General features: G+C 39.0%; 1 protein-coding gene and 1 non-coding gene across 2 annotated transcripts; one reads left to right on the forward strand and one right to left on the reverse strand.

Annotated features, from left to right (window-relative positions):
* Positions 1-5,428: 5,428 nt before the first annotated feature.
* Positions 5,429-5,535, reverse strand: LOC117280821 (small nucleolar RNA R71). Its single transcript, XR_004511409.1, has one exon. It is a non-coding gene; the product is annotated as a small nucleolar RNA R71 (small nucleolar RNA).
* Positions 5,536-6,439: 904 nt separating this feature from the next.
* Positions 6,440-7,644, forward strand: LOC138906059 (uncharacterized). Its single transcript, XM_070194580.1, has 2 exons — positions 6,440-6,786; positions 6,996-7,644. The coding sequence occupies exons 1-2, from the start codon at positions 6,440-6,442 to the stop codon at positions 7,642-7,644; spliced, it is 996 nt and encodes a 331-aa protein (XP_070050681.1).
* Positions 7,645-24,117: the final 16,473 nt, after the last annotated feature.

Below are 24,117 nucleotides of genomic sequence, written 5' to 3' on the forward strand. Positions count from 1 at the left end.
CCCAAGTAGCCTCTTCAACTTGCTGGTTTCACCACAAGACCTTCACAGAGGCTATTTCTTTATTCCTCAACTTTCGAACTTGCCTATCAAGAATGGCAACTGGAATTTCTTCATATGACAGTTCTTCATTAACCTCAATGGTCTCAACCGGAATAATAAGTGTCGGGTCTCCAACTACTTTCTTCAACATAGACACATGAAACACCGGGTGTACTAATGACATCTCTGATGGTAGCTCAAGCTTGTACGCCACCTCACCGACCCTCTGAATGATTTTGTACGGTCCGACATACCTCGGATTCAATTTTCCTTTCTTACCAAATCACATTACACCCTTCATGGGGGAAACTTTCAAGAATACCCAATTATCATTTTTGAACTCCAAATCCCTACGACGAACATTCGAATAGGATTTCTGATGACTCTGAGCAGTCTTCAACCGCTACTTAATGATTTTAAATTTTTCCATAGATTGATACACGAGGTCTGGCCCTATTAACTCTACTTCCTCAATTTCGAACCACCCAATGGGAGATCTACATCTCCTACCATATAAAGCCTCGAACGGTGCCATTTGAATGTTAGCGTGATAGCTATTATTGTATGCAAATTCTATGAATGGTAAATGATCATCCCAGCTACCTTTGAAGTCTAGAACACAAGCACACAACATATCCTCAAGCGTTTGAATAGTCCGCTCTGCCTGCCTGTCAGTCTGCAGGTGAAAGGCTGTACTAAGATTCACCTAAATGACCAAACCTTGCTAAAATTTCTTCCAAAAATTAGCAGTGAATTGTGCTCCCCGATCAGAAATGATGGAGACTGGGGTACCATGCAACCTGACTATTTCTTTGATATACAACTGAACATATTGTTCCGCTATATCGGTAGCCTTAACTGGCAAGAAGTGTGCTGATTTTGTGAGCCGATCCACAATCACCCAAATTGAGTCAAATTTGCGTAGAGTGTATTTGATGAAGTAGGGTCGTAAAAGCCCAAAAATAGAGCTCCAAAACAAGGTCTGCGAGCACATAATCGATATGCAGACCGTATATCGGTCGCATAATCGGTGACCAAACAGCCAAAAACTTGCCCGTGTCTGCGGTCACTATGCGGCCCGCAGAACTGTTCTACGGTCGCATAATGAACCGTGGAACAGTTATGCGGTCACATAGTCTATCGTAAAATTTCATCCAAACTGGCCTTCTCCTTCCTTACTTTTGTGGCTATTATGCGGCCCGCAGAGTGATTCCGCGGTCGCATAATGAACCGCAGAAACGCATTTTTCTGCCAAATATTTTCCTTTAGTTTTCGGTGCATTGCTCAACCCTAAAAGTCTGTAAAACCGATTCGGCACCACGAAACATTAATTTTCTTTTGTAAAATTTTACGGGGCCTTACAGTTATCCGTATTGACATCCATTTTTCCTGGGGATGCTGCGTTTTATGCCCGCAGGTCCCGGTAGATAGGATACCAGTCTTTCTAGTAGGCTATCAGCTCAGCGGAAGGTGTTGGCGCACTCCACTTGCTCCGGAGTTGCCTATTTGGTCAGTATGCTTTGGACATGTAATAATTGGTATGGCGGGGCCCTGTCCCGACCTTTATGACATTTATGTACTCTTAGAGGCTTGTAGACAGAGGTCATGTATATGAATACTTGTATGGCCTTGTCGGCCTATGGTTTAAGTGTACAAATGATCATGTCGTCCTTATAGGCCCGTATGTCACATGTATAAGTTTGTATATCCTGTTGGGTCGTTCTATGTCAAGTATTCCCTTATATTTTATTCTGGTTATCTCATGACGACATTCTGGACCACTTACCCATGATGATATGTTACGTTGGTACTCGGTTGAGTAAGGCACCGGGTGCCTGTCGCGACCTTGCGGTTTGGTTCGTGACAAACTTGGTATCAGAGCAGTTCTGTCCTAGGGAGTCTACAAGCCGTGTCTAGTAAAGTCTTGTTTATTGGTGTGTTGTGCACCACACTTATAACCAGGAGGCTATAGGGCATTTAGGACTGTCACTCTTTCTTCTTACTCTAGATCGTGTGGTAGAGCTCAGTTGTAAGAATTCAAACTCCTAAATTCTACTTTATTCGTAATACAACGATATCTACATCCACAAAGACAGTTGGTAAGATATTGAATGTGGCCGTGGAAGAGTTGAGTTAGAGGAACTCGATTTTACATCATGCTTATGATGAGTTAATATAAGGTCTTCAGTGGATTATGTGTGTACTAAGACGTATAAGCTTCTTGATAAGGAGCCCTAAGGCATGAATATCTATCCACCCATATGGTTTAAAAAGTAATAAGAGAATCAGAAGGTAGATACAAGTTTCAACAAGTAAAAGAAGTAAGGTGAAGAAGGCTAAGGGGTACACAGTTAGTAAAGATTATCAGTTTTTACAATTCAGGCAGAGAAATATAAGTATTCTGAGTTACCTTCAACAGTAACAGAGGTATGTACAATTGGCCACACCCATCTTAGTTATGCCCTATGGGAGCTAACATATATTGTTTAAGAGAATGATGTGATATTGGGAACCAGCTGGAGTTAAAGTAACCCAAAATGGTAAATGGATTGTAAGCATTAACTGACATTTCCGAAGGATATTGCAAACGTGGTAATAGTTCTCATTGTGAGACACCTCGATGGTACACTCTAGAATAGTACATTTAGATATAAAATACTACAATGTCCAGAAAAAAATTAGAAGATTGGCACTGGAATCCTAGAAGGGATAAATCTTTACCTTAGTATGGCTCTCGTCCCTAGTCAAGAGAGAATCAGGCGACCCGAAGAGTCAGTGCATAGATCAAGGGGAGCTAAAAGCGAAAGAATATTTTGTTAAAGTTTTCAGAATAAGGTGATAAACAGAAATATTAGCAGGAGAATAAGAAGAGAGTAAATAAAGCATTATGAGTAAGATGTGATAAATGGGTGATAACGGTAAATCAAAATATGACACGATGACAGAGTTTATAGTCAAGTGATGGAAAAGACAAGAGGTGACAGGCCTTGAGACAATAAAATAGTATAGGCCAAAGGTCATATCCTCATTTTGTGAAATGCATTGGTGACTCCAACATGATTACCAAAAGGCTAAGTTAGACCCCTTGCAGTAACAAAAATTAGTATGGTCTAGTAAATAAGATAAAACCGAACATGATTTAGGGAACTGATAGTAGGATAGAAACCTGTGTTTTAGCCGTACTGTTGTACTCTAATTATTACATTTTACATGTGTTTGAGCTTAAATGCTAATGAATTACACTTATTACGTATTTTATGCCTTGATGATTCTGAGCTATTTAGGTTATTTGGAGCGAAATCGAACAAGTGGGAGTTTTAAAGTCTGTGTAGAAGCCTCAAGAAATTAAGCTGGGATCACGGGGGGGGGGGGGGGGGAGGGGGTTCGAGGACCAAGTTTAGATTTGGAAAAGTGAACAAAATGATTTACTCTGAGAAAATCTCATAGTCGCGCCGCATGGGGCACTGCGAGGCGTGAGGCGGCTGTGTAATTTCTACTGCCTGACAGAGTTTCACCTCTCAGTATTTCCTCACAAGCGCGCCACATGGCGTGGCACGGCGCGCGACGCGTGTGTGCAAAAATGTCAAAGTGATCTCCTAGTTCGGCTAGAAAAGGGTAGTTTTATCCGGGCTTGTTCCTACATGGTATAAATACACCAAAAGAATGATTTTGAGGGGACTTTTGACCTACGAAAGATCGGAGAACCTACCAAGGCAAGAAGACTCAAGAATTCATCAAGATTTCAACCTGCAATCGATGCAATACGTGAGTTTGTATCGAATCTTCAAAATTGTTGTTTTCTTTATTTTTGAACCTTATTGAGATATCTTACTCCATTTCTATGGAGTAATTTCCATTTGAGTGGTGACAGATACAGTGTTTTGATAACGTGATTAGGTATTCGATTCTTGATAATTGTTAAAATTAATTAATGGAGCTTTAATTTGTATTGTGGAGTTATTTATTATTTTGCTTAATCGAAAGAGGAGTTTGATATTGAGTTTCTTCACATATTATGCTCTAGTTTAAATTTGTGATTCAAATAGGTAATCGAAAGAGCCTCTTGAATTGTTAATCGAACTAGAAAATAGGGGAATACTCGTGAGAAGTTACCCTTTAGATCATAACCATCATTTTATTGTTGAAATTGTTTACCGTGCCTCAATTGGATTAATTACTGAAATTAATGTTTAATCGAAGGAGTAACATTAACTTCAAGTGTAATCTAATTATCGGATGAATTCGTGTGAATCAACCGTATTATAGAGTGAATTAACTCAATAATGGGATCCCGAGTCAGTTATCTTGTACCTATCTAGTCAAATACCCTTATTCCTCTCATTGATATTCCTTCGTTGCTCATCTGCTATCTTTTGTAATCTATTGTTATTTGCTTAATTTTTAGTAGTTAATCATAGTAATAGTCATCAAATCAAGTGTTAAATTTTCTGGATAGTAATCAATTGGAGATTATTCGAACACTGTTTAAATCCAATCCCTATGGAGACGATAATTAGTCTATACTATCTTTGATTAGCGAGCAATAATTTTGTGTTGTGTTTTGCAATCGTCAAATTTTGGCGACGTTGCCGGGGATTGGCAATCAATAGTGTTTAAAATAGTTTTTAGTACTAATTCAGGAACCAATTTTTACTTTGGTGTATTCACGTTTTCTCACTTGTGTGCAGGATACAAGTTTGATTTTTCTAGTGTATAACTAGATCCTCTTCAAAGGAAGTGATACCCTACAGACCAGAGTTAGAGAAACACCTATGACAACTGAGAAAAAAAAGAGAATTAACCAAAAAATTCTTGGTTCAAACTTTGACTCAAGATACCATGGAAAACAAAGAGAATGATGGAATAGACTTAGCTACACGAGAGGCAGCACAACAAGAAGATGCACGAATAGTAGCTGAAGCAGCCCAGAGAATTGCTGATGAGATTGCCGAAGATAATGATGGTCGAAGATTCAATCTAAGCCGACCCTTGGTTGACGACCAGTTCGAGAATGCAGTACCCAGGTCTGGAAGATCATTGGGTGATTATGCTAGGCAGTCTACAATCAAGGATTGTCAAGTGTTAGACCTCTACCCATAGCAGCAAACAACTTCGAATTGAAGCAAGGCTTACTTCAAACTATCCAAAACAACTGCATTTTCAGAGGGAAGGTAAACGAAGATCCTAACACTCACTTGATGGACTTTGAAGAAATCATGAACACCTTCTAATACAATCAAAGGATGAAGTCTATTTAAGGGCATTCACCTTTTCATTGAAAGATGACGCGAAGCACTGGCTTCGTAGCTTACCCACAGGTTCGATCAGGACATAGGAAGATACGACAACAAAGTTTCTTGACAAGTACTTCTCAGCTGCAAAAACAGGGAAGTTCAGAAGGGAAATCCATAATTTCTGCTAGAAGGAGATAGAAACAGTTTTTGAAGCTTGGGAATGATTCAAGGAGATAGTCAGAAAGTGTCAGCACAATGGAATTGATTTGTGGATGCAACTCCAGGATTTTTGGGATGGACTGACACCGTCCTCGCGACGAACTCTAAATACTGCATGTGAAGGTTCACTAATGAATAAAACTCCGAAGGAGGTTGTCTTAATCCTTGATGAATTATCTGAAGATGCTAATCTGTGACCGACTGAGAGTAATGATAGAAGAAAATTAGTTGGGGTTCACCAGGTGGACTCTAACACATCCATGCAAGCCCAGCTAGACACCATGACCAAGGAGATAAGAAAGCTGACATTGGCCAAGGTACAGACTGAGCCGCAAGCAGCATGTGATTTTTGTGGATTGAGACACCCTACACATGAGTGTCAAACATCAGTTGAGGAAGTCAACGTGGTGGAGAACTTTAATAGAGGAAACTACCAAGATGGGAACAACTATAATGCTATGGGTCAAAGACATCCAGGTTTTTTGTGGAGTTCACCTACTGGGAGCTTGAACTCATGGAAGCAAAATAATCCCAGACCCCAAGTTCAAGGACCACCAGGTTTTTAGAACCAATAGAGGCAGCAATACCAGCCACAACAGCCAAATCAGTCTAGTATGGAAGATCTCATAAAGGCATTCATCAGCAAAACAGATGAAATATTTGAGACTCAAGGCATGGCTATCCAAAATTTAGAAAGACAAATGGGACAAATTGCAAATTTGTTATCTGAGAGGGCTCTTGGGACTCTTCCCTCTGACACTAAAAAGAACCCAAAGGAAACAATCAAAGTTGTATCTCTGAGAAGTGAAAAAATATTGGCTGACCTAGTGGTGAAAGCTATACCTGAGGTGGTGAAATAATAGACTAAGACACCAGTAGAGAAAAAGAGTGAAGAGCAAAAAGGCCAGAGTAGTGGGGTACAAAAGGAGATTGAAGAAAGTAGACATATGCCAGCTCTACTATTCCCTCAAAAGATGAAGCGGGAGAAACTTGACAAATGTTTTGGGCGATTCTTGGAGATTCTCAAGAAATTTTATGTGAACATTCCCTTCACAGAGGTACTCACTCAGATGCCTGCTTGTGCAAAATACTTGAAGGAAATCCTGTCTAGCAAGAGAAAATTGGAGGAGACAACAATGGTCAAGCTGAATGCCCACTGTAGTGCCATATTGCAAAACAAAATTTCCCATAAGTGTGGGGACACAGGAAGCTTCACCATACCATGCTCGTTGGGGAGTGACAGATTCAACAAGGCCCTCTGTGACTCTGTTGTATCTATAAATCTAATGCCTCTGTCTGTATTCTAGAAATTGGAAGGTGACCTTGGAGTGATCAAATTAATACCAGTGTCCCTACAACTGGCTGACCAGACCACTATTTTGTCTGAGGGAATCATTAAGGATATTCTAGTACGGGTGGATAAGTTTGTATTATTGTGGTAGATATGGAGGTAAACAAGGAGGTCCCTCTAATTCCATGGAGGCCTTGTTTATGAACATGTAGAGTTATCCTTGATATCTATGAGGGACAGCTTATGTTCAGAGTGGACAGTGAAAAAGTAGTGTTCCAGATGAAAAGGATGATGAAATACCCCAGTGATGAGGCTTCTGCCTACTCGTGTTTCAAGCTAGATGTTGTTGGTGAATTGGCTGAAAAATATAAGTTTGACAAGCTTGTGGGGGATACTCTAGAGAGGTGTATTACTCAGTCTAGCCTAGTGGAGGATGAATATCCTGAAATAAAGAAAGAGGCTGAAGCTCTTGAAACTGAGAATCAAATGGTTGATGAGGATGAACTAAAAGAGGAGGCTTCTAAGCCTAATATGGAATTGAAAGTCCTCCCCACTCACTTGAAATATGCTTTTCTTGAAACTAATAATTTTCCTGTGAATATTTCTGCTGACCTGACAAGTACACAGGAGCAAAAGCTGGTGGAGCTGCTGAAAAGGCACAATAAGGCCATTGGCTGGAATATAGCTGATATTCAAAGAATCAGTCCAGCCATTTGCATGCACAAAATTCTGTTGGAAGGAAATAGCAAGCCAGTGGTGCAGCCCCAACGCAAGTTGAACAAAAATTTGGAGGAGGTAGTGCACAAGGAGATCATTAAATTGCTAGATGCGGGAGTGATTTTCCCTATCCCTTATAGCTAGTAGATTAGTCCAGTAAAATTTGTACCTAAGAAGGGGGCATGATAGTGGTGAAGAATGAAGACAATGAATTGATTCCCACAAGAACAGTAACTGGGTGGAGAATGTGCATTGATTATAGAAGGCTGAATGATGCAACAAGGAAGGACCACTTCCCACTTTCCTTTATTGATCAAATGCTCGAGAAAGTGGCTGGACATAGATGCTACTGCTTCTTGGATGGGTACTCAGGCTACAATCATATACCTATTGCCCCAGAAGATGTTGAGAAGACCACATTCACTTGCCAATCAGGTATTTTTGCTTACAGGAGGATGTCGTTTGGGTTGTGTAATGCACCTGCCATTTTCAGAGGTGCATGATATCTATATTCTCTGATTTAAATGGGAAGTATATAGAAGTATTCATTGATGATTTCACCCTTTTTGGTGATGACTTTGAGGATTTCTTGAACAATTTGGAGCTCGTGCTTGAACGTTGTGAAGCCACTCACTTGGTTCTTAACTGTGAGAAGTGCCACTTCATGGTGAAAGAAGGAATTGTCTTGGGGCCACAAAGTGACTGCATAGGATAGAGCATAAGGAGTTTCTTAGGACATGCTGGGTTCTATAGGAGGTTCATCAAAAACTTTTCCAGCATTACCAAGTCATTGACTGCATTGCTAATGAAAGATGTCAAGTTTGTTTTCATTGTGGAGTGCTTAAGATCATTTGAATTGATAAAGGAAAAGCTTGTGAGTGCTCCTATTATGGTGACACCTGATTGGAGCCAGCCATTTGAGATAATGTGTGATGCTAGTGATGTAGCTGTGGGGACAGTTCTGGGGCAAAGAAAATATAAGATGTTTAGGCCCATATACTATGCAAGCATGACGTTGAATGATGCTCAAGTCAACTATGCCACTACTGAGAAAGCATTCTTTGTTGTGGTCTGTGATTTTGACAAGTTTAGATCATACATGGTTGGAAGTAAAGTGATTGTGCATACTGATCAATCAGCCTTGAAATACCTATTGAGTAAGAAGGAGTCCAAGCCGCGTCTGATGCGGTGGGTGTTGTTGCTCCAAGAGTTTACTTAGAGATCAAAGATAGGAAGGGAATAGAAAATCAAGTAGCCGATCATCTATCTTGACTTGAGAGACCTCCAGTTGAAACAGTTAACGTAAGGGAAGAGCTCCCTGATGAGCAGATTTTCTCCATTGTTGCGGTCTCCAAAAGGCCGCCTTGGTATGCTGATGTAGCCAACCTTTTGGCTAGTGGATGGTTGCCTCGTTACCTCTCTCATGATCAAAGAAAGAAGCTTCGAGGTGAGGTAAAAAGTTATTTTTGGAATGATCATTTCTTGTTTAAACTGTGTACAGATGATGTAATTCGAAGGTGTGCACCTAAAGGAGAGATGGCAAGCATTTTTTCTCATTGCCATGATGGAGCAACTAGAGGACACTATGGTGGAAATCAGACTGCAGCAAAGGTCACGGAAGCTAGTTTCTATTAGCCTACTTTGTACAAAGATGCACGGGCGTATGTAGCTGCATGTGACAAGTGTCAAGGGGCAGGTAACATAGCAAGAGGTATGAGATGCCACTAAACTCCATTCTGATATGTAAAATTTTTGACGTTTGGGGTATTGAATTCATGGGACCGTTCCCATCGTCTCATTCATATGAGTATATCCTAGTAGACATTGGCTACGTCTCTAAATGGATTGAAGCAATCCCTACTAGGACCAATGATGCTCGAGTGGTGTGTGAGTTCTTACGGAAGAACATCTTTACCCGCTTTGAAACACCTCGAGTAATTATCAGTGACAATGGGTCACACTTTATGAACAAGCAGTTCGCTATATTGTTGTCTAAGTATGGGGTCACACATAAAAGAGGAACCCCGTACCATGCCCAAACTAGTGGGCAAGTTGAGGTGGCTAACCGTGAACATAAATGAATTCTTGAAAAGACGGTTAGTGCTTCTCGTAAGGATTGGTTTGTAAAGCTGGATGAAGCCTTATGGGCATACAAAACTGCGTTCAAAACAACTATAGGGACTTCACCATTCAAACTAGTGTATGAAAAATCATGTCACCTACATGTTGAGATAGAACATAGAGCTTATTGGGCAATTAAGATGCTTAATCTTGATCTTAGCCTTGTAGGTGAACACAAGTTGGCTCAAATGAACGAATTTGAGGAGTTTAGACTGAACGCGTATGAAAATGCATGAATTTTCAAGGAAAAGACAAAAAGGTGACATGATTGTCTAATTAAGACAAAGGAGTTTCATGAAGGGGACAGAGTCTTACTATACAATAGTAGACTTAGTTTGTTCCTCAAAAAATTCAAATCAAGATGGACAAGTCCGTATGTGGTGATACATATTTCACCGTATGGCGCCATTGAAATTCAGGATAAAGAAGGGAATGAAAGCTTTAAGGTGAATGGGCACAGGTTGAAACCGTACCTTGTTGGAGGATTTGAAAAGCAATCCTCTAGCATCGTGATCAAATGAGCCTAAGTGACAGAGTCAAGCCTACGACTATAACTCAAAACTACTTCCAACCATTTTTCTTGCTTTTCTAGAATAGTTAGATAATTGTAGTGTAGGATTATTAGAGTTTAGGAATTTTGGTACTTATTTGGGCAGGTATAAGCATGAATTGAACACAAAATAAGTACATAATAGAGTTAGGGTGCAACCCGTTGGCTAAAAAGCAAAACATCACCGAAACTCTAAGAAAGGTGGCCTAGCGTGCCGCATGGGGCACCGTATCGGGCGCTGCGCTAGGCCAACATGTTATTTCTGACAGAAATCGACTCTCTGAAAAACCCCACTACCGCACTACATGGGGCGCCGTGCCCAACGATACGGCAATGCAAAAACAATGGCGACCAATTTTTTGAAAAAATAAAATAAGTAAATAAAAATTAAAAAAAATTGAAAAAGACAGACCTCTTTTACTCTATTTACTCTACCCCCACCCCCATACCTCTCATTCTCTCTCAAATCCTTCCTCTCTAAATCAACCCCAAATCCTCCATTCTTCTTCTTCTTCTTCTTCTTCTTCTTCTTCTTCTTCGCCTCCAATTTCAAGGTAAGGTCTTCCTCTCGTCTTTTATCTTTCTTTTAGTAGTTGATAGTAGTATTTAAGTAGTTTTAGTTTATTTTGAACCAAACCCTAGATAGTTGTAGTTGTGCTAGTTTTTTTTTAGTTTCTTTGCTTATTATGGTAGAAAATGGTGCTTAACTTGTGGGGTTTTCATTGTTCTTATGATTGTGGAGGATTTTTGGTATGTCTTGGTACTTATTGAATAATTTTATGGTGAAGTATGGTGGAGGTACCTTTATGGCAGAAAATAGGAGGAAAGTTTGTGCAAATTTGGAGCACTTTGTACCATTGTTACATTGTGGTGGTATTGTGGTTGTTGTTGGGTGGTTGATTGGTATGTTTTTTAGTGCTCCTTGACCAATTGAAGTTAGAATTATGAGTTAAATTTGATGAATATAATGTATTTGATAAAATGCCCCAATGACATAGAAGGTGAAGTTGTGCTTAATTAGAGAAAAGTTATTATGAGATAATATGATATTTGATGATAAGTGTGGGGTGGAAGGTCATATTTTATGTTGTGAAACTTTAACGTGTTATCCCCGAGTGCTAATCAATTGACCATCCCATGCTAATGTGTTTCTAGGTTCTAAATGGGGTGTCCGATTCATGTTATGTGCTTATGTAGTGTTGTATTGTATCTTAATTTTGTTAGTAGTGAATTAGACAAACTTCGTATTCTTCTTTTCTTAGTTACTAGTTTAGCTTCTTAGTTTTGTCTTTTACACTAGTGTAGTCTGTGGTTATATTGTTGTAATGTTATGTTGGTGGTTGGGTGGGTTGTTGAATACATGTGGCGTGCTTTCAATGTGGTAGTCTGAGCCCACGATATACATTGTACTTGTGAACTTGCCAATAACATAAGTGTAGGGTGGTTACCCCGTTTGGTCTTGTTTTTGTTTGAAGTGTTGTGGCTAATATTGTTTGTCTTGTGTAGGTATATTGTCTCATCGTCCTAGCAAACGTTCTTAATATAGGTACCTCAGAGGTTGCCTGCAGTAGCCGTCGAGGAGGTAGGCAGGCACCTCCCCTCGCCCCAGTGGAGGAAGAAGAGGAGCGCATTGATCCCGATGCGGATGTAGTATCGGGCTACAAGTATGGCATTCGGGCTAGCCAGCTCATGCTAGGATGTGGTACCGGACCTTTGTTCCGGAAGTGAGTCCTGAACCGGAAGTTGGTATTGATGATGGGAAGCTAGCCAGGAAGTACTCGGTGATTTATAACAACATCAGATACCTGGGTTTTGAAAGCTTGTTACGTCCCGGTGAGTCGGTGAATGTGAACATGGTTAAGGAATTCTATGCTAACTGGCAACCTGAGGCCAGTTTAGATGCAATGTATGTAGTGGAGGTTCGAGACAAGATGATTTCATTTTCTTCCCGAGTAATAAATCAAATCATGGGATTCATGGAGCATTCGCATAAGTTGTTCCTGAGGTTGCTGCGTTGGCCCCCCTATCTTGATATTAGATGCTAGCTGTGTGGCACGGGGTCTCTTGCCACAAGGACGCAAGATGCTAATGAATACCACAAAGACATGAAGAAGTGCCATTTCCAGCATCCCGCGAGAGTCATTCTGCGGTCGATTAATGCAAAGATCATGCCTACCCAGAAAGACACTGACGTTTCCCGGTTGAAGGTGTGTCTCATTTATGATATCTTGACTCGGTTGAAGTTTGATATGGGTAAGATTATGCTTGAGCACATGTCTCGAGTACGACTACTTGGGGCCTGCCTCCTGTATTTCCTGAGCATGATCACGCAGCTTTTGCGTACACACCACGTGGAGGAGGAGTACCATTATGATCAGACGATTTTGGTTCTTCGGCCTTTTAAGCCTTTTGATGTCACGGCTGTGAAAGACCCCCCACTGATGTTGTTCTTGTAGATCAAATATTTATTCGTGTTGAGGAGACACTGCAGCTGCTATTTGCTGATATGTGCCTTCACGTTGCTCGGGGGGAGATTGACTTGGCAGAGCTGTAGGAGGACCATCCCCTCTCCGCGGTCACTCAGTAATGGTTGGGCTTGGCCGATGGAGCACTCTATTCCCTCCGATGATGAACTGTACCTGCACACCTTTGAGGGTGTTGATGAGGAGTAGGACACGGGCCTCACAGAGTTACCTTTTCACTCTTGTTTTACTGTTTTGCCTTAGGGACAATGCAATTTCTTAAGTGTGGAGTAGGGTGCTCCTATTTGATTGTATTTGTACTTGTTTTTTATTTGCCAGTTGGTTTTGTTTGATTTGTTTCTTGCTTTCTTAGACAATATGATCTATAATCATAACTCTGAATTCTATCGGCCTGTAATAGTTAGTAATTAATTGTTTAGTTTCGACTCTTCCCGACGATGGATTTTGTCGACTGGCTTGTTGAGGGATTTTAAGTCGATCGAGAAAAATACAAAAAAAATATTTTAAAAATTAAAAATCCAAAAAAATGTCTTTTATTTTATTTTATTTCACTTTCTTAGGTAGTGTAACAATTCTCCTTTGGGTTTTCTTTGTGCCGCGGTTCTTTTCCAAGGGGTTTAATTGAACCGGGTGTAGTTAGTCATAGTGCTAATTTGAAGCAATTTTCCTTGACTGCATATGCCTTGAGAGTGGTGAGTGTCTAAGTTTCACTCCTAGGCTCATTTCTTGACTCTTAAATAAGTGCCTTAAATTTGTTGATTTTAACTTTGCTTAACTGCTTTGACTAGAGAGTTGGGATAGATCTGGTCCTAAGTGAGTTATGTGCCAATGTGTGTGTGAGGTTTTGTGATATTCTGTGCATGTCAGTTGATGTCTAGAACTTACCCTGTGTGTTTGCAAAATGAAATAGCAGTCATGTTCAGTCTAGGAAGTGATATAGGCATTTCTTTATTGAGCCAAATATATATTTTTACCCACCCAATGAATGTGTATCTTAGTTAGCTCCTTTGAGCCGGTAATCCTATTTCTTTGGCAATCACACTACAAGCTTGACCCTTTGTTTTAATTGTCTATTTGTTTGAACCGTTTACCTCTTGTGAGCACTTGATTTTGTTATGAGCTTGTAAAAGCTGAGTGAGGTATGGTCGGATTTTTGAGTGGAACCATTGAAAAGGAGAAAGGTACATTGTTTGAAAAATTATGAGAGCCACTTGTAGGGAATTAAAAAAATGAGTTTGCTTGAAAAGGAAAGAGAAAAATCAGAACTTAGAAGAAAAATAATTGAGTCTTTGCTAGTGGTAGTTCTCAACTTGTTTGTGCTTAAAAGATATGGGGGGCTTAATGTTGTGAAGGTTGGGGTTTGAATTGGTGAATTTGTATGTATTAAAGTACTTAGGGAGGTGTAGTCACAATTATCCATATGTATCATACCCGTCCCACAGCCAACATTACAACCAAAATAAAGTCCTACTTGATCTTTGATGGAATTAGCTCAATTAGTAGAGTATTACACTACGGGCAAGCTTATGGTATATTCTCTGTGGCACATGAATTTTATTTTTGAGAGTGAGTGAATTATTTCTATCTTGAGTTCCTATTTGTTCTTGAATTTTATTGTGTGGAACTACTCTCTATTGTTTGTGTGAGGGTACGTAACTTGTGAAGGTAAGGTAAAGTCTTTGATCTCTGTGTTAGAGTAAGTGAACAAGTTGTGAAAACGCGTGGTGCTTTTGAGTCGAGTCTTGAGGCTAGGATGTTGTGATAGGGTGCCTAGTCTATTTTAAATATTCTTGGCCTGATGTGTTAGGGAGGTTGTATGATGAGAAGGTCATCCATATGTGAAGTGTAGTTTGATTGCTCGAGGGTGAGCAATAGTTTAAGTGTGGGGTGTTGATGGTAGGATAGAAACCCGTATTTTAGCCGTAGTATTGTACTCTAATTACTGCATTTTACATGTGTTTGAGCTTAAATGATAGTGAATTGCACTTATTACATGTTTTATGCCTTGTAGGAAATGATTCCTAGCTATTTAGGTTATTTGGAGCGAAATCAAACAAGTGGGAGCTTTGAAGTCTAAGTAGAAGCCCAAGAAATTAAGTTGGGATCATGCTCGGGGGTCGAGGACCAAGTCTGAATGTCAAAAAGTGAACAAAATGATTTACTCTAAGAAAACCTCACAACCGCACCGCATGGGGCGCCGCGAGGCGCGATGCAGTTGTGTAATTGCTGCTGCCTAACAGAGTTTTACCTCTCTAGATTTCCTCACAAGCGCGCCACATGGCACGACGCGGGTGTGCAAAAAAGTCACAGTGATCTCCTAGTTTGGCTAGGAAAGGGTAGTTTCGTCTGGGCTTGTTCCTACATGGTATAAATACACCAAAAATACGATTTTGAGTGGACTTTTGACCTACAAAAGATTGGAGAACCAACCAAGGCAAGAAGACTCAAGAATTCATCATGATTTCAACCTGCAATCGGTGCAATACAGGAGTTTGTATCGAAACTTAAGAATTGTCGTTTCTTTGTTTTCGAACCTTATTGAGATGTCTTACTCCATTGCTATGGAGTGATTTCCATTAGGGTGGTGACATATACGGTGTTTTGATAACGTGATTAGGGATTTGATTCTTGATAATTGTTAGAATTAATTGATGGAACTTTAATTTGAATTGTGGAGTTACTTATTATTTTTCTTAATTGAAAGAGGAGTTTGATATTGAATTTCTTCACATCTTATGCTCTAGTTTAAATTCGTGGTTCAAATAGGTAATCGAAAGAGCCTCTTGAATTGTTAATCGAACTAGAAAATAGGGGAATATTCGTGAGAAGTTACCCTTTAGATCATAACCATCATTTTATTGTTGCAATTGTTTACCATGCCTCAATTGGATTAATTACTGAAATTAATGTTTAATCGAAGGAGGAACATTAACTTCAAGTGTAATCTGATTATCGGTTGAATTCATGAGAATCAATCGTATTGTTGAGTGAATTAACTCAAGAATTGGATCCCGAGTCAGTTATCTTGCACCTATCTAGTCATATACCCTTATTCCTCTCATTGATATTCCTTCGTTGCTCATTTGCTGTCTTTTGTGATCAATTGTTATTTGCTTAATTTTTAGTAGTTAATCATAGTAATAGTCAACAAATCAAGTGTTAAATTTTCTGGATAGTAATCAATTGGAGATTATTCGAACACTGTTTAAATCCAATACATGTGGAGACGATAATTAATCTATACTATCTTTGATTAGCGAGCAATAATTTTGTGTTGTATTTTGCAATCGTCAGGACCGGAGGATTTGATAATCGATGACATCGTGACAATTTCAGAGATCGCGTTCCGATAATAATAGAATGGACAAAAAAAGAATAACCTTTAAAGGTCATTTAGGAAGACGCTTCCCTAAAGCACGCACTGTGACCATAGTTAAGCTTAAGGGATTAAGTGTTCCAGTTACAGTAGGTGTCACCTTCGTGTGTAAGAAATTTAGTTATCCCTGGTACATAAGGGTTACCGTAAGGCGAGTAAGAGTCCATGAAGATGTGAAAAGACGCCAAAGATGAAGAGGTAAAACATTTATTGGTAAATCTTCATAGCATTAAATGTTAGTATTCCCCTAAAGGGGGAAGATGGTGTGATATGATATTAAGTCGGAGTTATGTGGTTTAGGTAACTATGGAATAGTAAAGGAAGAATGTGGTTGAAAGGTGAAAGGAATGAGATTGCATTTATTCAGATCCTATAGATATGATACGACTCCAGAACATTATACAAGCACGACGCCTGGGAGAGACAGTAAGGGTTCAGACACTAGATGTTATTGATAAATAAGTGCAAATGAACACTTGATACATAATAAGCCAGTGCGAGAGTAAGTTAAGACAAAGGACATAACCTAAGAGAGATTACACAGAATATATATATGATAAGCCAAGTATCCATGCAACAAGTGGCTGAACGACTAGGAAAAGTAATTGCTTACATTTAAAGACAACTGAGAAGGCACAAAAGGAAATCTATAGTGCTAGAAAGTTAAAGGAAGGTTGCGAGTAGTATAAATAGATATGTGTAGGTCGCAAGCTAAAGTATGGTAGAGCGACAATTGTTTTTGGTAGATAGGAGTAAGGATAAGAAAATGTGAGTGAGAAGGTTACAAGAATAGGTAAGGCCTCGGAATTAAGCCCATCAAAACAAGAGAGCTGATGGTTTCCGTAAGTTTTACAAAGCTCAGTATAGCCTGAATGAGCTCGGAGGAGTCTAAGACTAGGTGCATTTAGAAGAGAGGGAATGCATCCCTGGTAGGAGAATAAGGGTGTAATTGTGATGGATAAGAGGATGATGCTTAGGCCTTTGATTGAGTAATAATTTAAAGAAAAGGTATTTCATGAATTGCACGGGATTAGAATACCCCCCATAGGATGAATCACATTGGGATTCAATGAAATACGGTTATTGAAGTAAAGTATTGTCCCTAGGTGGATCAGGCAAATAACTTTAGATGTTCCCCAACAAGACATGAGCTCTAGTGACAATGTATTATGTATGAGGTTTCAAGTTATCAGTGGTAGATTATGTATCAACATTAAGGTGAATCAACAATGGATGGATACAAGTTACAAAGTATGAGATGAGATTAGGCCATCATTCTTAAGATGAACAGTAATGAGGAAGCATTAAAGGAATTATATTTATATATATATGATAAGCAGCGAGAGAGTAACCTGGATTTGGGTAATAGATCTCGATTATAATAAACCGAAGTAAATGTTATGGTATAGTATAACCTACCTAGATGTACTAAATCCATAAGCATATATAGTCTAGGCTATGAAACAAGATATAGCAATGGTCGTAAGTTCGACAAAGTACTGAGAGAAGAACTTTTGTACATCTATAGATGCCCCGAGGGATAGCTTGTCATAGTTCTTTAAATGTTCACAAAGAGAGGCCTAGAGATTATCTAACAACTGGAGGAAAAAGGAGAGAAGAGTCGCATAGGTGCACTTAAAAGGTCAGAGTCGTACATGCTGCATCATAGAAGATAACAACAATTACGATAACCTATAGATCTTTCGGATGATGTTACACCCCATATTTTCGTACATAAGAGTACGTCGTAAGACAATTGATGTTAGCTCAAAAATGAGATCATTTATGAAAGTACTTAAAGTAAGTTAATCATGTTACCTTGGAGGTTACAAATCTTTAAGATCATGAATAACAAGTACCAAGAGGGTTGGAAAGCTTAGAAGCTAAACAAAAAAATAGGTTTCGTCGAAAGTCGATAAGTTTGGAATGTTATAACAAGCACTTTGGGGGGTGAGACTAGGGTTCTTCACATGATAAGGAGGTTATGTTATGAGTTATTTTAGTCGTATGATAGTCTTGTGTTACGTTTTGAAGTCAAGCGAGTTGTGAAACAAAAGTTGGCAAAGGTCATCACAAGTTACATTCATAATATGCTAAAACTTAGGTAAAATGTATTGGACATTTTCGCCAAATATACGTGAAATTAAAGGATAATCCACATATAAAATTGAATATCTATGAGTCTTGTTTCTAATGCATTAAACCGTTCATCGATACAATATCAGAGTAGAGAGATATTCACATTTTTGTGAGACTGCGCAGGCAGTTCCCAATGGGACCCACTTAGGCGGTGGTCGACCAACTTCACTTTAAAAACAATTCAGACGACCATTATTTATCATTTGTCGACCCAACCTCGTCCCTACATTCCTGCTAACCCTCCTAAACGGATACCATAAGGGTTTGAAGTGATTCCAAAGTGATTACACCATATTTCAACATCAAAAATTAGTTCTAGTGAATAACAATACCTCTCCGAGGTTGTATTGTCATTGAGGATAATTGTGGGCTGTGTTTGGTTGAAATTTCAAGTCGTTGCTACTGCCTAAGGTGATTATAAAAGCCTACTAATTGTGCTTAAGTTCGCTTGTATGTTTGTTAAGTTATTAGGATGATAAACTACGAGATAATACTTCGATTAGCTTGAGATGTTGTTGTTCTTGATGGATTGATTTGAAAGTTGCTCTTATGGACTTTAAGTGGATGGAAATTATGGAAAATAAGTTTGATATGATATTGTTAGTATGATTATGTTGGTTTACATGTCAATCTTGTTGAGGAAATTGGTAACTAGAAAAGAAATAGAAAAATAGGACCTTAAAAGAAATTATTAATAGCATGCTTGTTAGTTATGGTGCCCCGGATAATCTTTGGGGTGAAGTTATTTTATCTTCTTATCATTTACAAAATAGGATTCCCTATAAGAAAACGTGTAAAGCTCCTTATGAGTTGTGGAATGACTATCCTCCTAACTTGAAATATTTGAAAGTGTAGGGGTGCCTTGCCAAAGTTATGTTACCCGATCCTAAGAAAAGGAAAATAGGATTTAAATCTTCTGATTTCATGTTTATTGGGTATGCTGAATGTCACGACCCAATTCTGTACTAGGTCGAGATTGCACCTAACGCCACCGCTAGGCAAGCACACAAGCGAATCCACCATTTATTTATCCCCCTTTTGACATATTTTAATTACACCAATTTCATGCAATGATGATAAGTCTTTTAAAACAATTCTCAACATAAAAATATATATAGTCTATTACGATAAAAGTGACGAGTACAACAATACAAAAGTGCTACAGATCCCCAAAATCCGGCGTCACAAGTACATGAGAAATCTAAGGAATATACAAACCACTAGAACTACTGTCTGAAAGTAACAGATAGAAAGAGTAAATAATATAGAAGGAGACTCCGGTGCTGCGGATCGTAGCAAGGAAAGCAGCTCACCCCTAAGTCTCCGCAACAGATCGGCTACGCGCCTGCGTGACCACTGGTGGAACCTGTCTCAGTACCTGCACATCAGTGCAGAAGTGTAGCGTGAGTACGAAGAATGACACGTACCTAGTAAGTATTTTGTCTAACCTCGAAGAAGTAGTGACAAAGGGTGGACTGGACACTTACTACAGGTCAATAACAATAATGAAAGTACATAAAGTAGACATGCTGAACATATAACAAGTATCAATGAGACAAAATAAAAGAAGCTACAATAAATACAACAGCAATCCGTAACATATCACCAATATCTCATAACTGGTCGTGAAGACCTAACTCAATTATGTCCAAACTGGAACTCGTTCCGATTAATTAGCACGAAATTACCGAGGCGAACAGCCTGATCCCATAAGAATAGTAGTACTTAGTACTGCCGAGGCGAATGACCCGATCCCATAAAAGTAGTGGTACTGCCGAGGTGAACGACCCGATTCCATAAGAGTAGTGGTACTGCCAAGGCCAACCGCCCGATCCCATAAGAATATGATACTGCCGAGGTGAACGGCCCGATCCCATTAGAGTAGAGAAGTTTACCTCACTCGCGGAAGTACTTGCGATGCGAGAAGACATGGATTTTTCATAGATATTAAATATTCCTCAAGTTTCCGAAGAAGAAGGCTACATCGATAATAGCAGCTTTAAATTCCTAGTCTTAGCTCTATTCAAGACAGTCAATACACAAGGTAATCACAACAATACAATTAAAGCATGGTGTGGATATAGGCCTACCCGGACATATCATGGAAAATAGCTACGCACGGACTCTCGTCACTTCGTGCGTACGTAGCTTCCCACACAAGAAATACACCACAAAAATATACCTAAAGGGATGAGTTCCCTCTTACAAGGTTAGGCGAGAGACTTACCTCGCTCCAAAGCTCACTTCCGTCCACAAATTCACTCTAAAGCCTCAAGTCGGTGCCGAACAATCCGAAACTAGCCAAATATTATAAGAATTATTCAATATATGCTCAAAAGCCCATAATTTAACCATTAGAGTAATTTTCCAACCCAAATTAGCAGATTCTAAAAATTTGCCTCTGGGCCCACGTACCCGAATTCTAGAAATGTTTGAAGATAATTATTACCCATAGCCTCACGAACTCAAATATAAAATTTTCACTCAATTCCGTAACCAATTTCGTGGTCAAATTCCATTTTTTACCATTGCCCTAGGTTCTTCATGAATCCTGCAAGTTTGCACAATCTTTTCGTGTTTAATCCACCTAAAAACCATGTAATTAACTTGAAAATGGGCAAAAGTTACTTACCTTAGGATATTGATGGAAATCCCCCTCCAATGAGCTCTCAAAATCTCCCAAGACCAAGTGCAATTATGAGGAAAAAGGTCTAAGTATCGGATTAAAAACCCCACTGCCTGCAGCGATTTCGGCTTCTGCAGACGAGTTTTCGCAGGTGCGGTCCTAGCCCAGGCTGCCTCTCTTCGCTTCTGCAGACGAGTTTTCGATTCTGTGAACCCGCTTCTGCGGAATGTCTGTCGCACCTGCGACCCATGCCTGGCTGGCCTTGCTTTGCATCTGCGGCCCCATCATTGTAGAAGCGACTTCGCTTCTGCGGAACTTCTCCGCTTCTACGGACCACTGGCCACTCACCCCAGGCCGCATCTGCGATCACAGGCTCACTTCTGTGAGCTCGCACCTGCGGCCAAAAATCACACAGGTGTGAACGCACCCCATGCAAAATTTTCGAGTCCAATTTTAATCAGTTTCGTATCCGGGGCACCCGGGACCCCATCCAATAACATTCACACATCCAACAACACAATACGTACCCGATCGCACGATCGAAACTCTGAAATAATATCTAGAAATATGAATCAAACTAATCATCCCTGCAAGTCATAAAATAGTAAAAGCACATACAGAGAGTCTTAATTAAGGAAACGGGGATCTAAAAAATAAAATAACTGTTCGGGTCGTTGCACTGAAAGCAGTGCAACATATAAATTTTTAGTAGTCAAAAGTGATGTGCTCGAACACACTACTATTGTTGAAACAAAAAATGCTGAATTTTTTGAAAATATTTTTCCTTTAAAATTTGAGAAAATTTCTCATTCTTCTGTTACTCAAAGTGATAATACTTTTCATGTTCCTATTATTCAAAATGATTTTGAAAGTGAGGAAATGAGAAGAAGAAAAAGACCAAGGAAAGAAAAATCTTTTGTTAATAATTTTTATACTTATCTTGTGTATAATGATCTTTTAACATATTTTGAAGCTATTTCTTCGTCTGATGCCTGATTTTGGAAAGAAGCTATTTGCGACCCTAGGGAATTCTTGATTGTTTCACTTTTACGAAGACTGTGTCCGCAGTTGCGAATTGGGGCCTTCGCATATGCAAAGGGAATGGTTATTATATTGGATATATTACTAAGTTCAAGAATGAATGATAATGGGGTTGAAGGGTGCTAAAGGGATTCAATCCGAGCTTGCCGCTCGTCGTGATATGTTGATGACTTGTTAATGAAATATATTGTACCCTATTGTTGATATTGCTATTATTGTATTGCTCTGGTTGTTGTTGTTGTTGGTATATGGTATTGGAGAAGACCCTTGTTACAGGGGAGATGCTGCCCAAATTTACATAAACGAACTACTAGTTTAAGTTGTGTACTTAGCCTTTACTCATCATTGATTTTGAATCTCCTTATGCAATGCTAGATTGAGTTGAGTTTTTTGAAGAATTACTTTGAAGGTATTAAGGATTCAGCAGAGTTAAGGTATGCTAAGGCTATCCCTTCTTTCCTTTTGGCATGATCCATATGATAAAAATGAAACGAGCAAACGCGCAACATTCATAAATGGCTCTATTCATAGAAGTACTAGGGGTGCCTATGTTCTTGATTCCCCATGTGTCCTATTATTATATCGTCTGTTCATAGGTCTTAGAAAATACGTAAGTTGATAAAGTTTATCCGAAGGCATAATGATCTTATGACATTCCGAGAGATCTTATTGACTTACTTTATTATGCATTGCATTCATTTGATGTGCATTGACCCATGACCAGATGGCGTTATATACACGTATATTATATGTATATGGGGTATGGGGTTATGGCATTATATAAGTGCCACCTCAGATGGTATACGTTGATTTTGTCCACGGAGGTCGAGATGGTATGATGGGATGCCCTCAGAGGCTTGATGATGTTATGTACACATATACCTATGTATGGTATGACATTTATACATATATGCATGACATTATAAATGTTTCATGATTCATAGAGCTGTTAAGATTTACAAGTTGAGTCTTTTACTCCATGTTTCTTTCATGTTCTTTATATATTGCTTTTCATGCCTTATATAATCGGTATGTTATCCGTACTGACTCCTTTTTCCCAGGTATGCTATATTTTTTTATGCGCGCAAGTCGCAATAGACAGGATGACAGTCTTCCTAGTAGGCTATCAGCTCAGCGAAAGGTATTGGCGCACTCTACTTGCTCCAGAGTTGCCTATTTGGTCAGTATGCTTTGGACATGTAATGATTGGTATGGTGGGACCCTGTCCTAACATTTATAATGTTTATGTACTTTTAGAGGCTTGTAGATAGAGGTCATGTATATGGATACTTGTATGGCCTTGTCGGCCTATAGTTTGAATGTACAAATGATCATGTCGGCCTTATAGGCCCGTATATCACATGTATAAGTTTGTATATCATGTTGAGTCATCCTATGTCTAGTATTCACTTATGTTTTATTCTGGTTATCTCATGACGACCCTTCTGGCCCACTTACCCATGATAGTATCATAATAAAGATATGTTACGTTTGTACTCGATTGAGTAAGGTACCGGGTGCCTATCGCGGCCCTGCGGTTTGGGTCGTGACAGTAGCATGGGGTGGGGTGGGGTAGGGCTTGGTGGTGGGGTAGTGGGTGTGGGTGTGGGTGGGTGTTAGTGAGGAATTGGATGGGAAAAATGAGTTCATGAAAAAAATATTTTTCAAATTATTTTAGCCAACCAAACATGGGAAAATTCATACTAAATACATCCTTAGGCTGTTATATTTAATGAAAGGTGCAAAACAATTTATAAGAAACAAAAAAAGTCACATCAAATCACAGAAATAACAACAGCAAAACTTTAGACAAACAAAATAAATAGATCAGAAATGGCAAAAATTATACTTCAAATATTGCACCTAACACTAAAAATAAACCAAAAATAGTAGATATTGCACCTCTAAATGCGAGTTCATGTTAAAAAAAAAAAAATACACTTCCTGTTGAATATAAGAACTAGAGTTTGTTAAATATTTAACAAAGATCAAAAATGTTCGATTTTTTTTATAAATTTAAAGGACCAAACTATAAAGCCCCTTACAATTTCGTTAGGCTTTAAGAATTTAAAATGCACTAACGATGATTAAAGATAATATTTTGTGTGCTAAAAGAGACTACTGACTGTTACGTTATTACTTGGACATGATATTAACTGTCGGAGATGTATTAGAAGTGATTTAAGGTCTAAGGAATAGACGAAAGATTCAAATGAGCTCAAATAAATCCGAGCACAACTCTAAAAATATAAAGAGCTATATGGTAAAATACGTATGAAAT

Source organism: Nicotiana tomentosiformis, chromosome 2 (genome assembly GCF_000390325.3).
Source record: "Nicotiana tomentosiformis chromosome 2, ASM39032v3, whole genome shotgun sequence".
In the NCBI taxonomy this organism is placed as follows: Eukaryota; Viridiplantae; Streptophyta; class Magnoliopsida; order Solanales; family Solanaceae; genus Nicotiana; species Nicotiana tomentosiformis.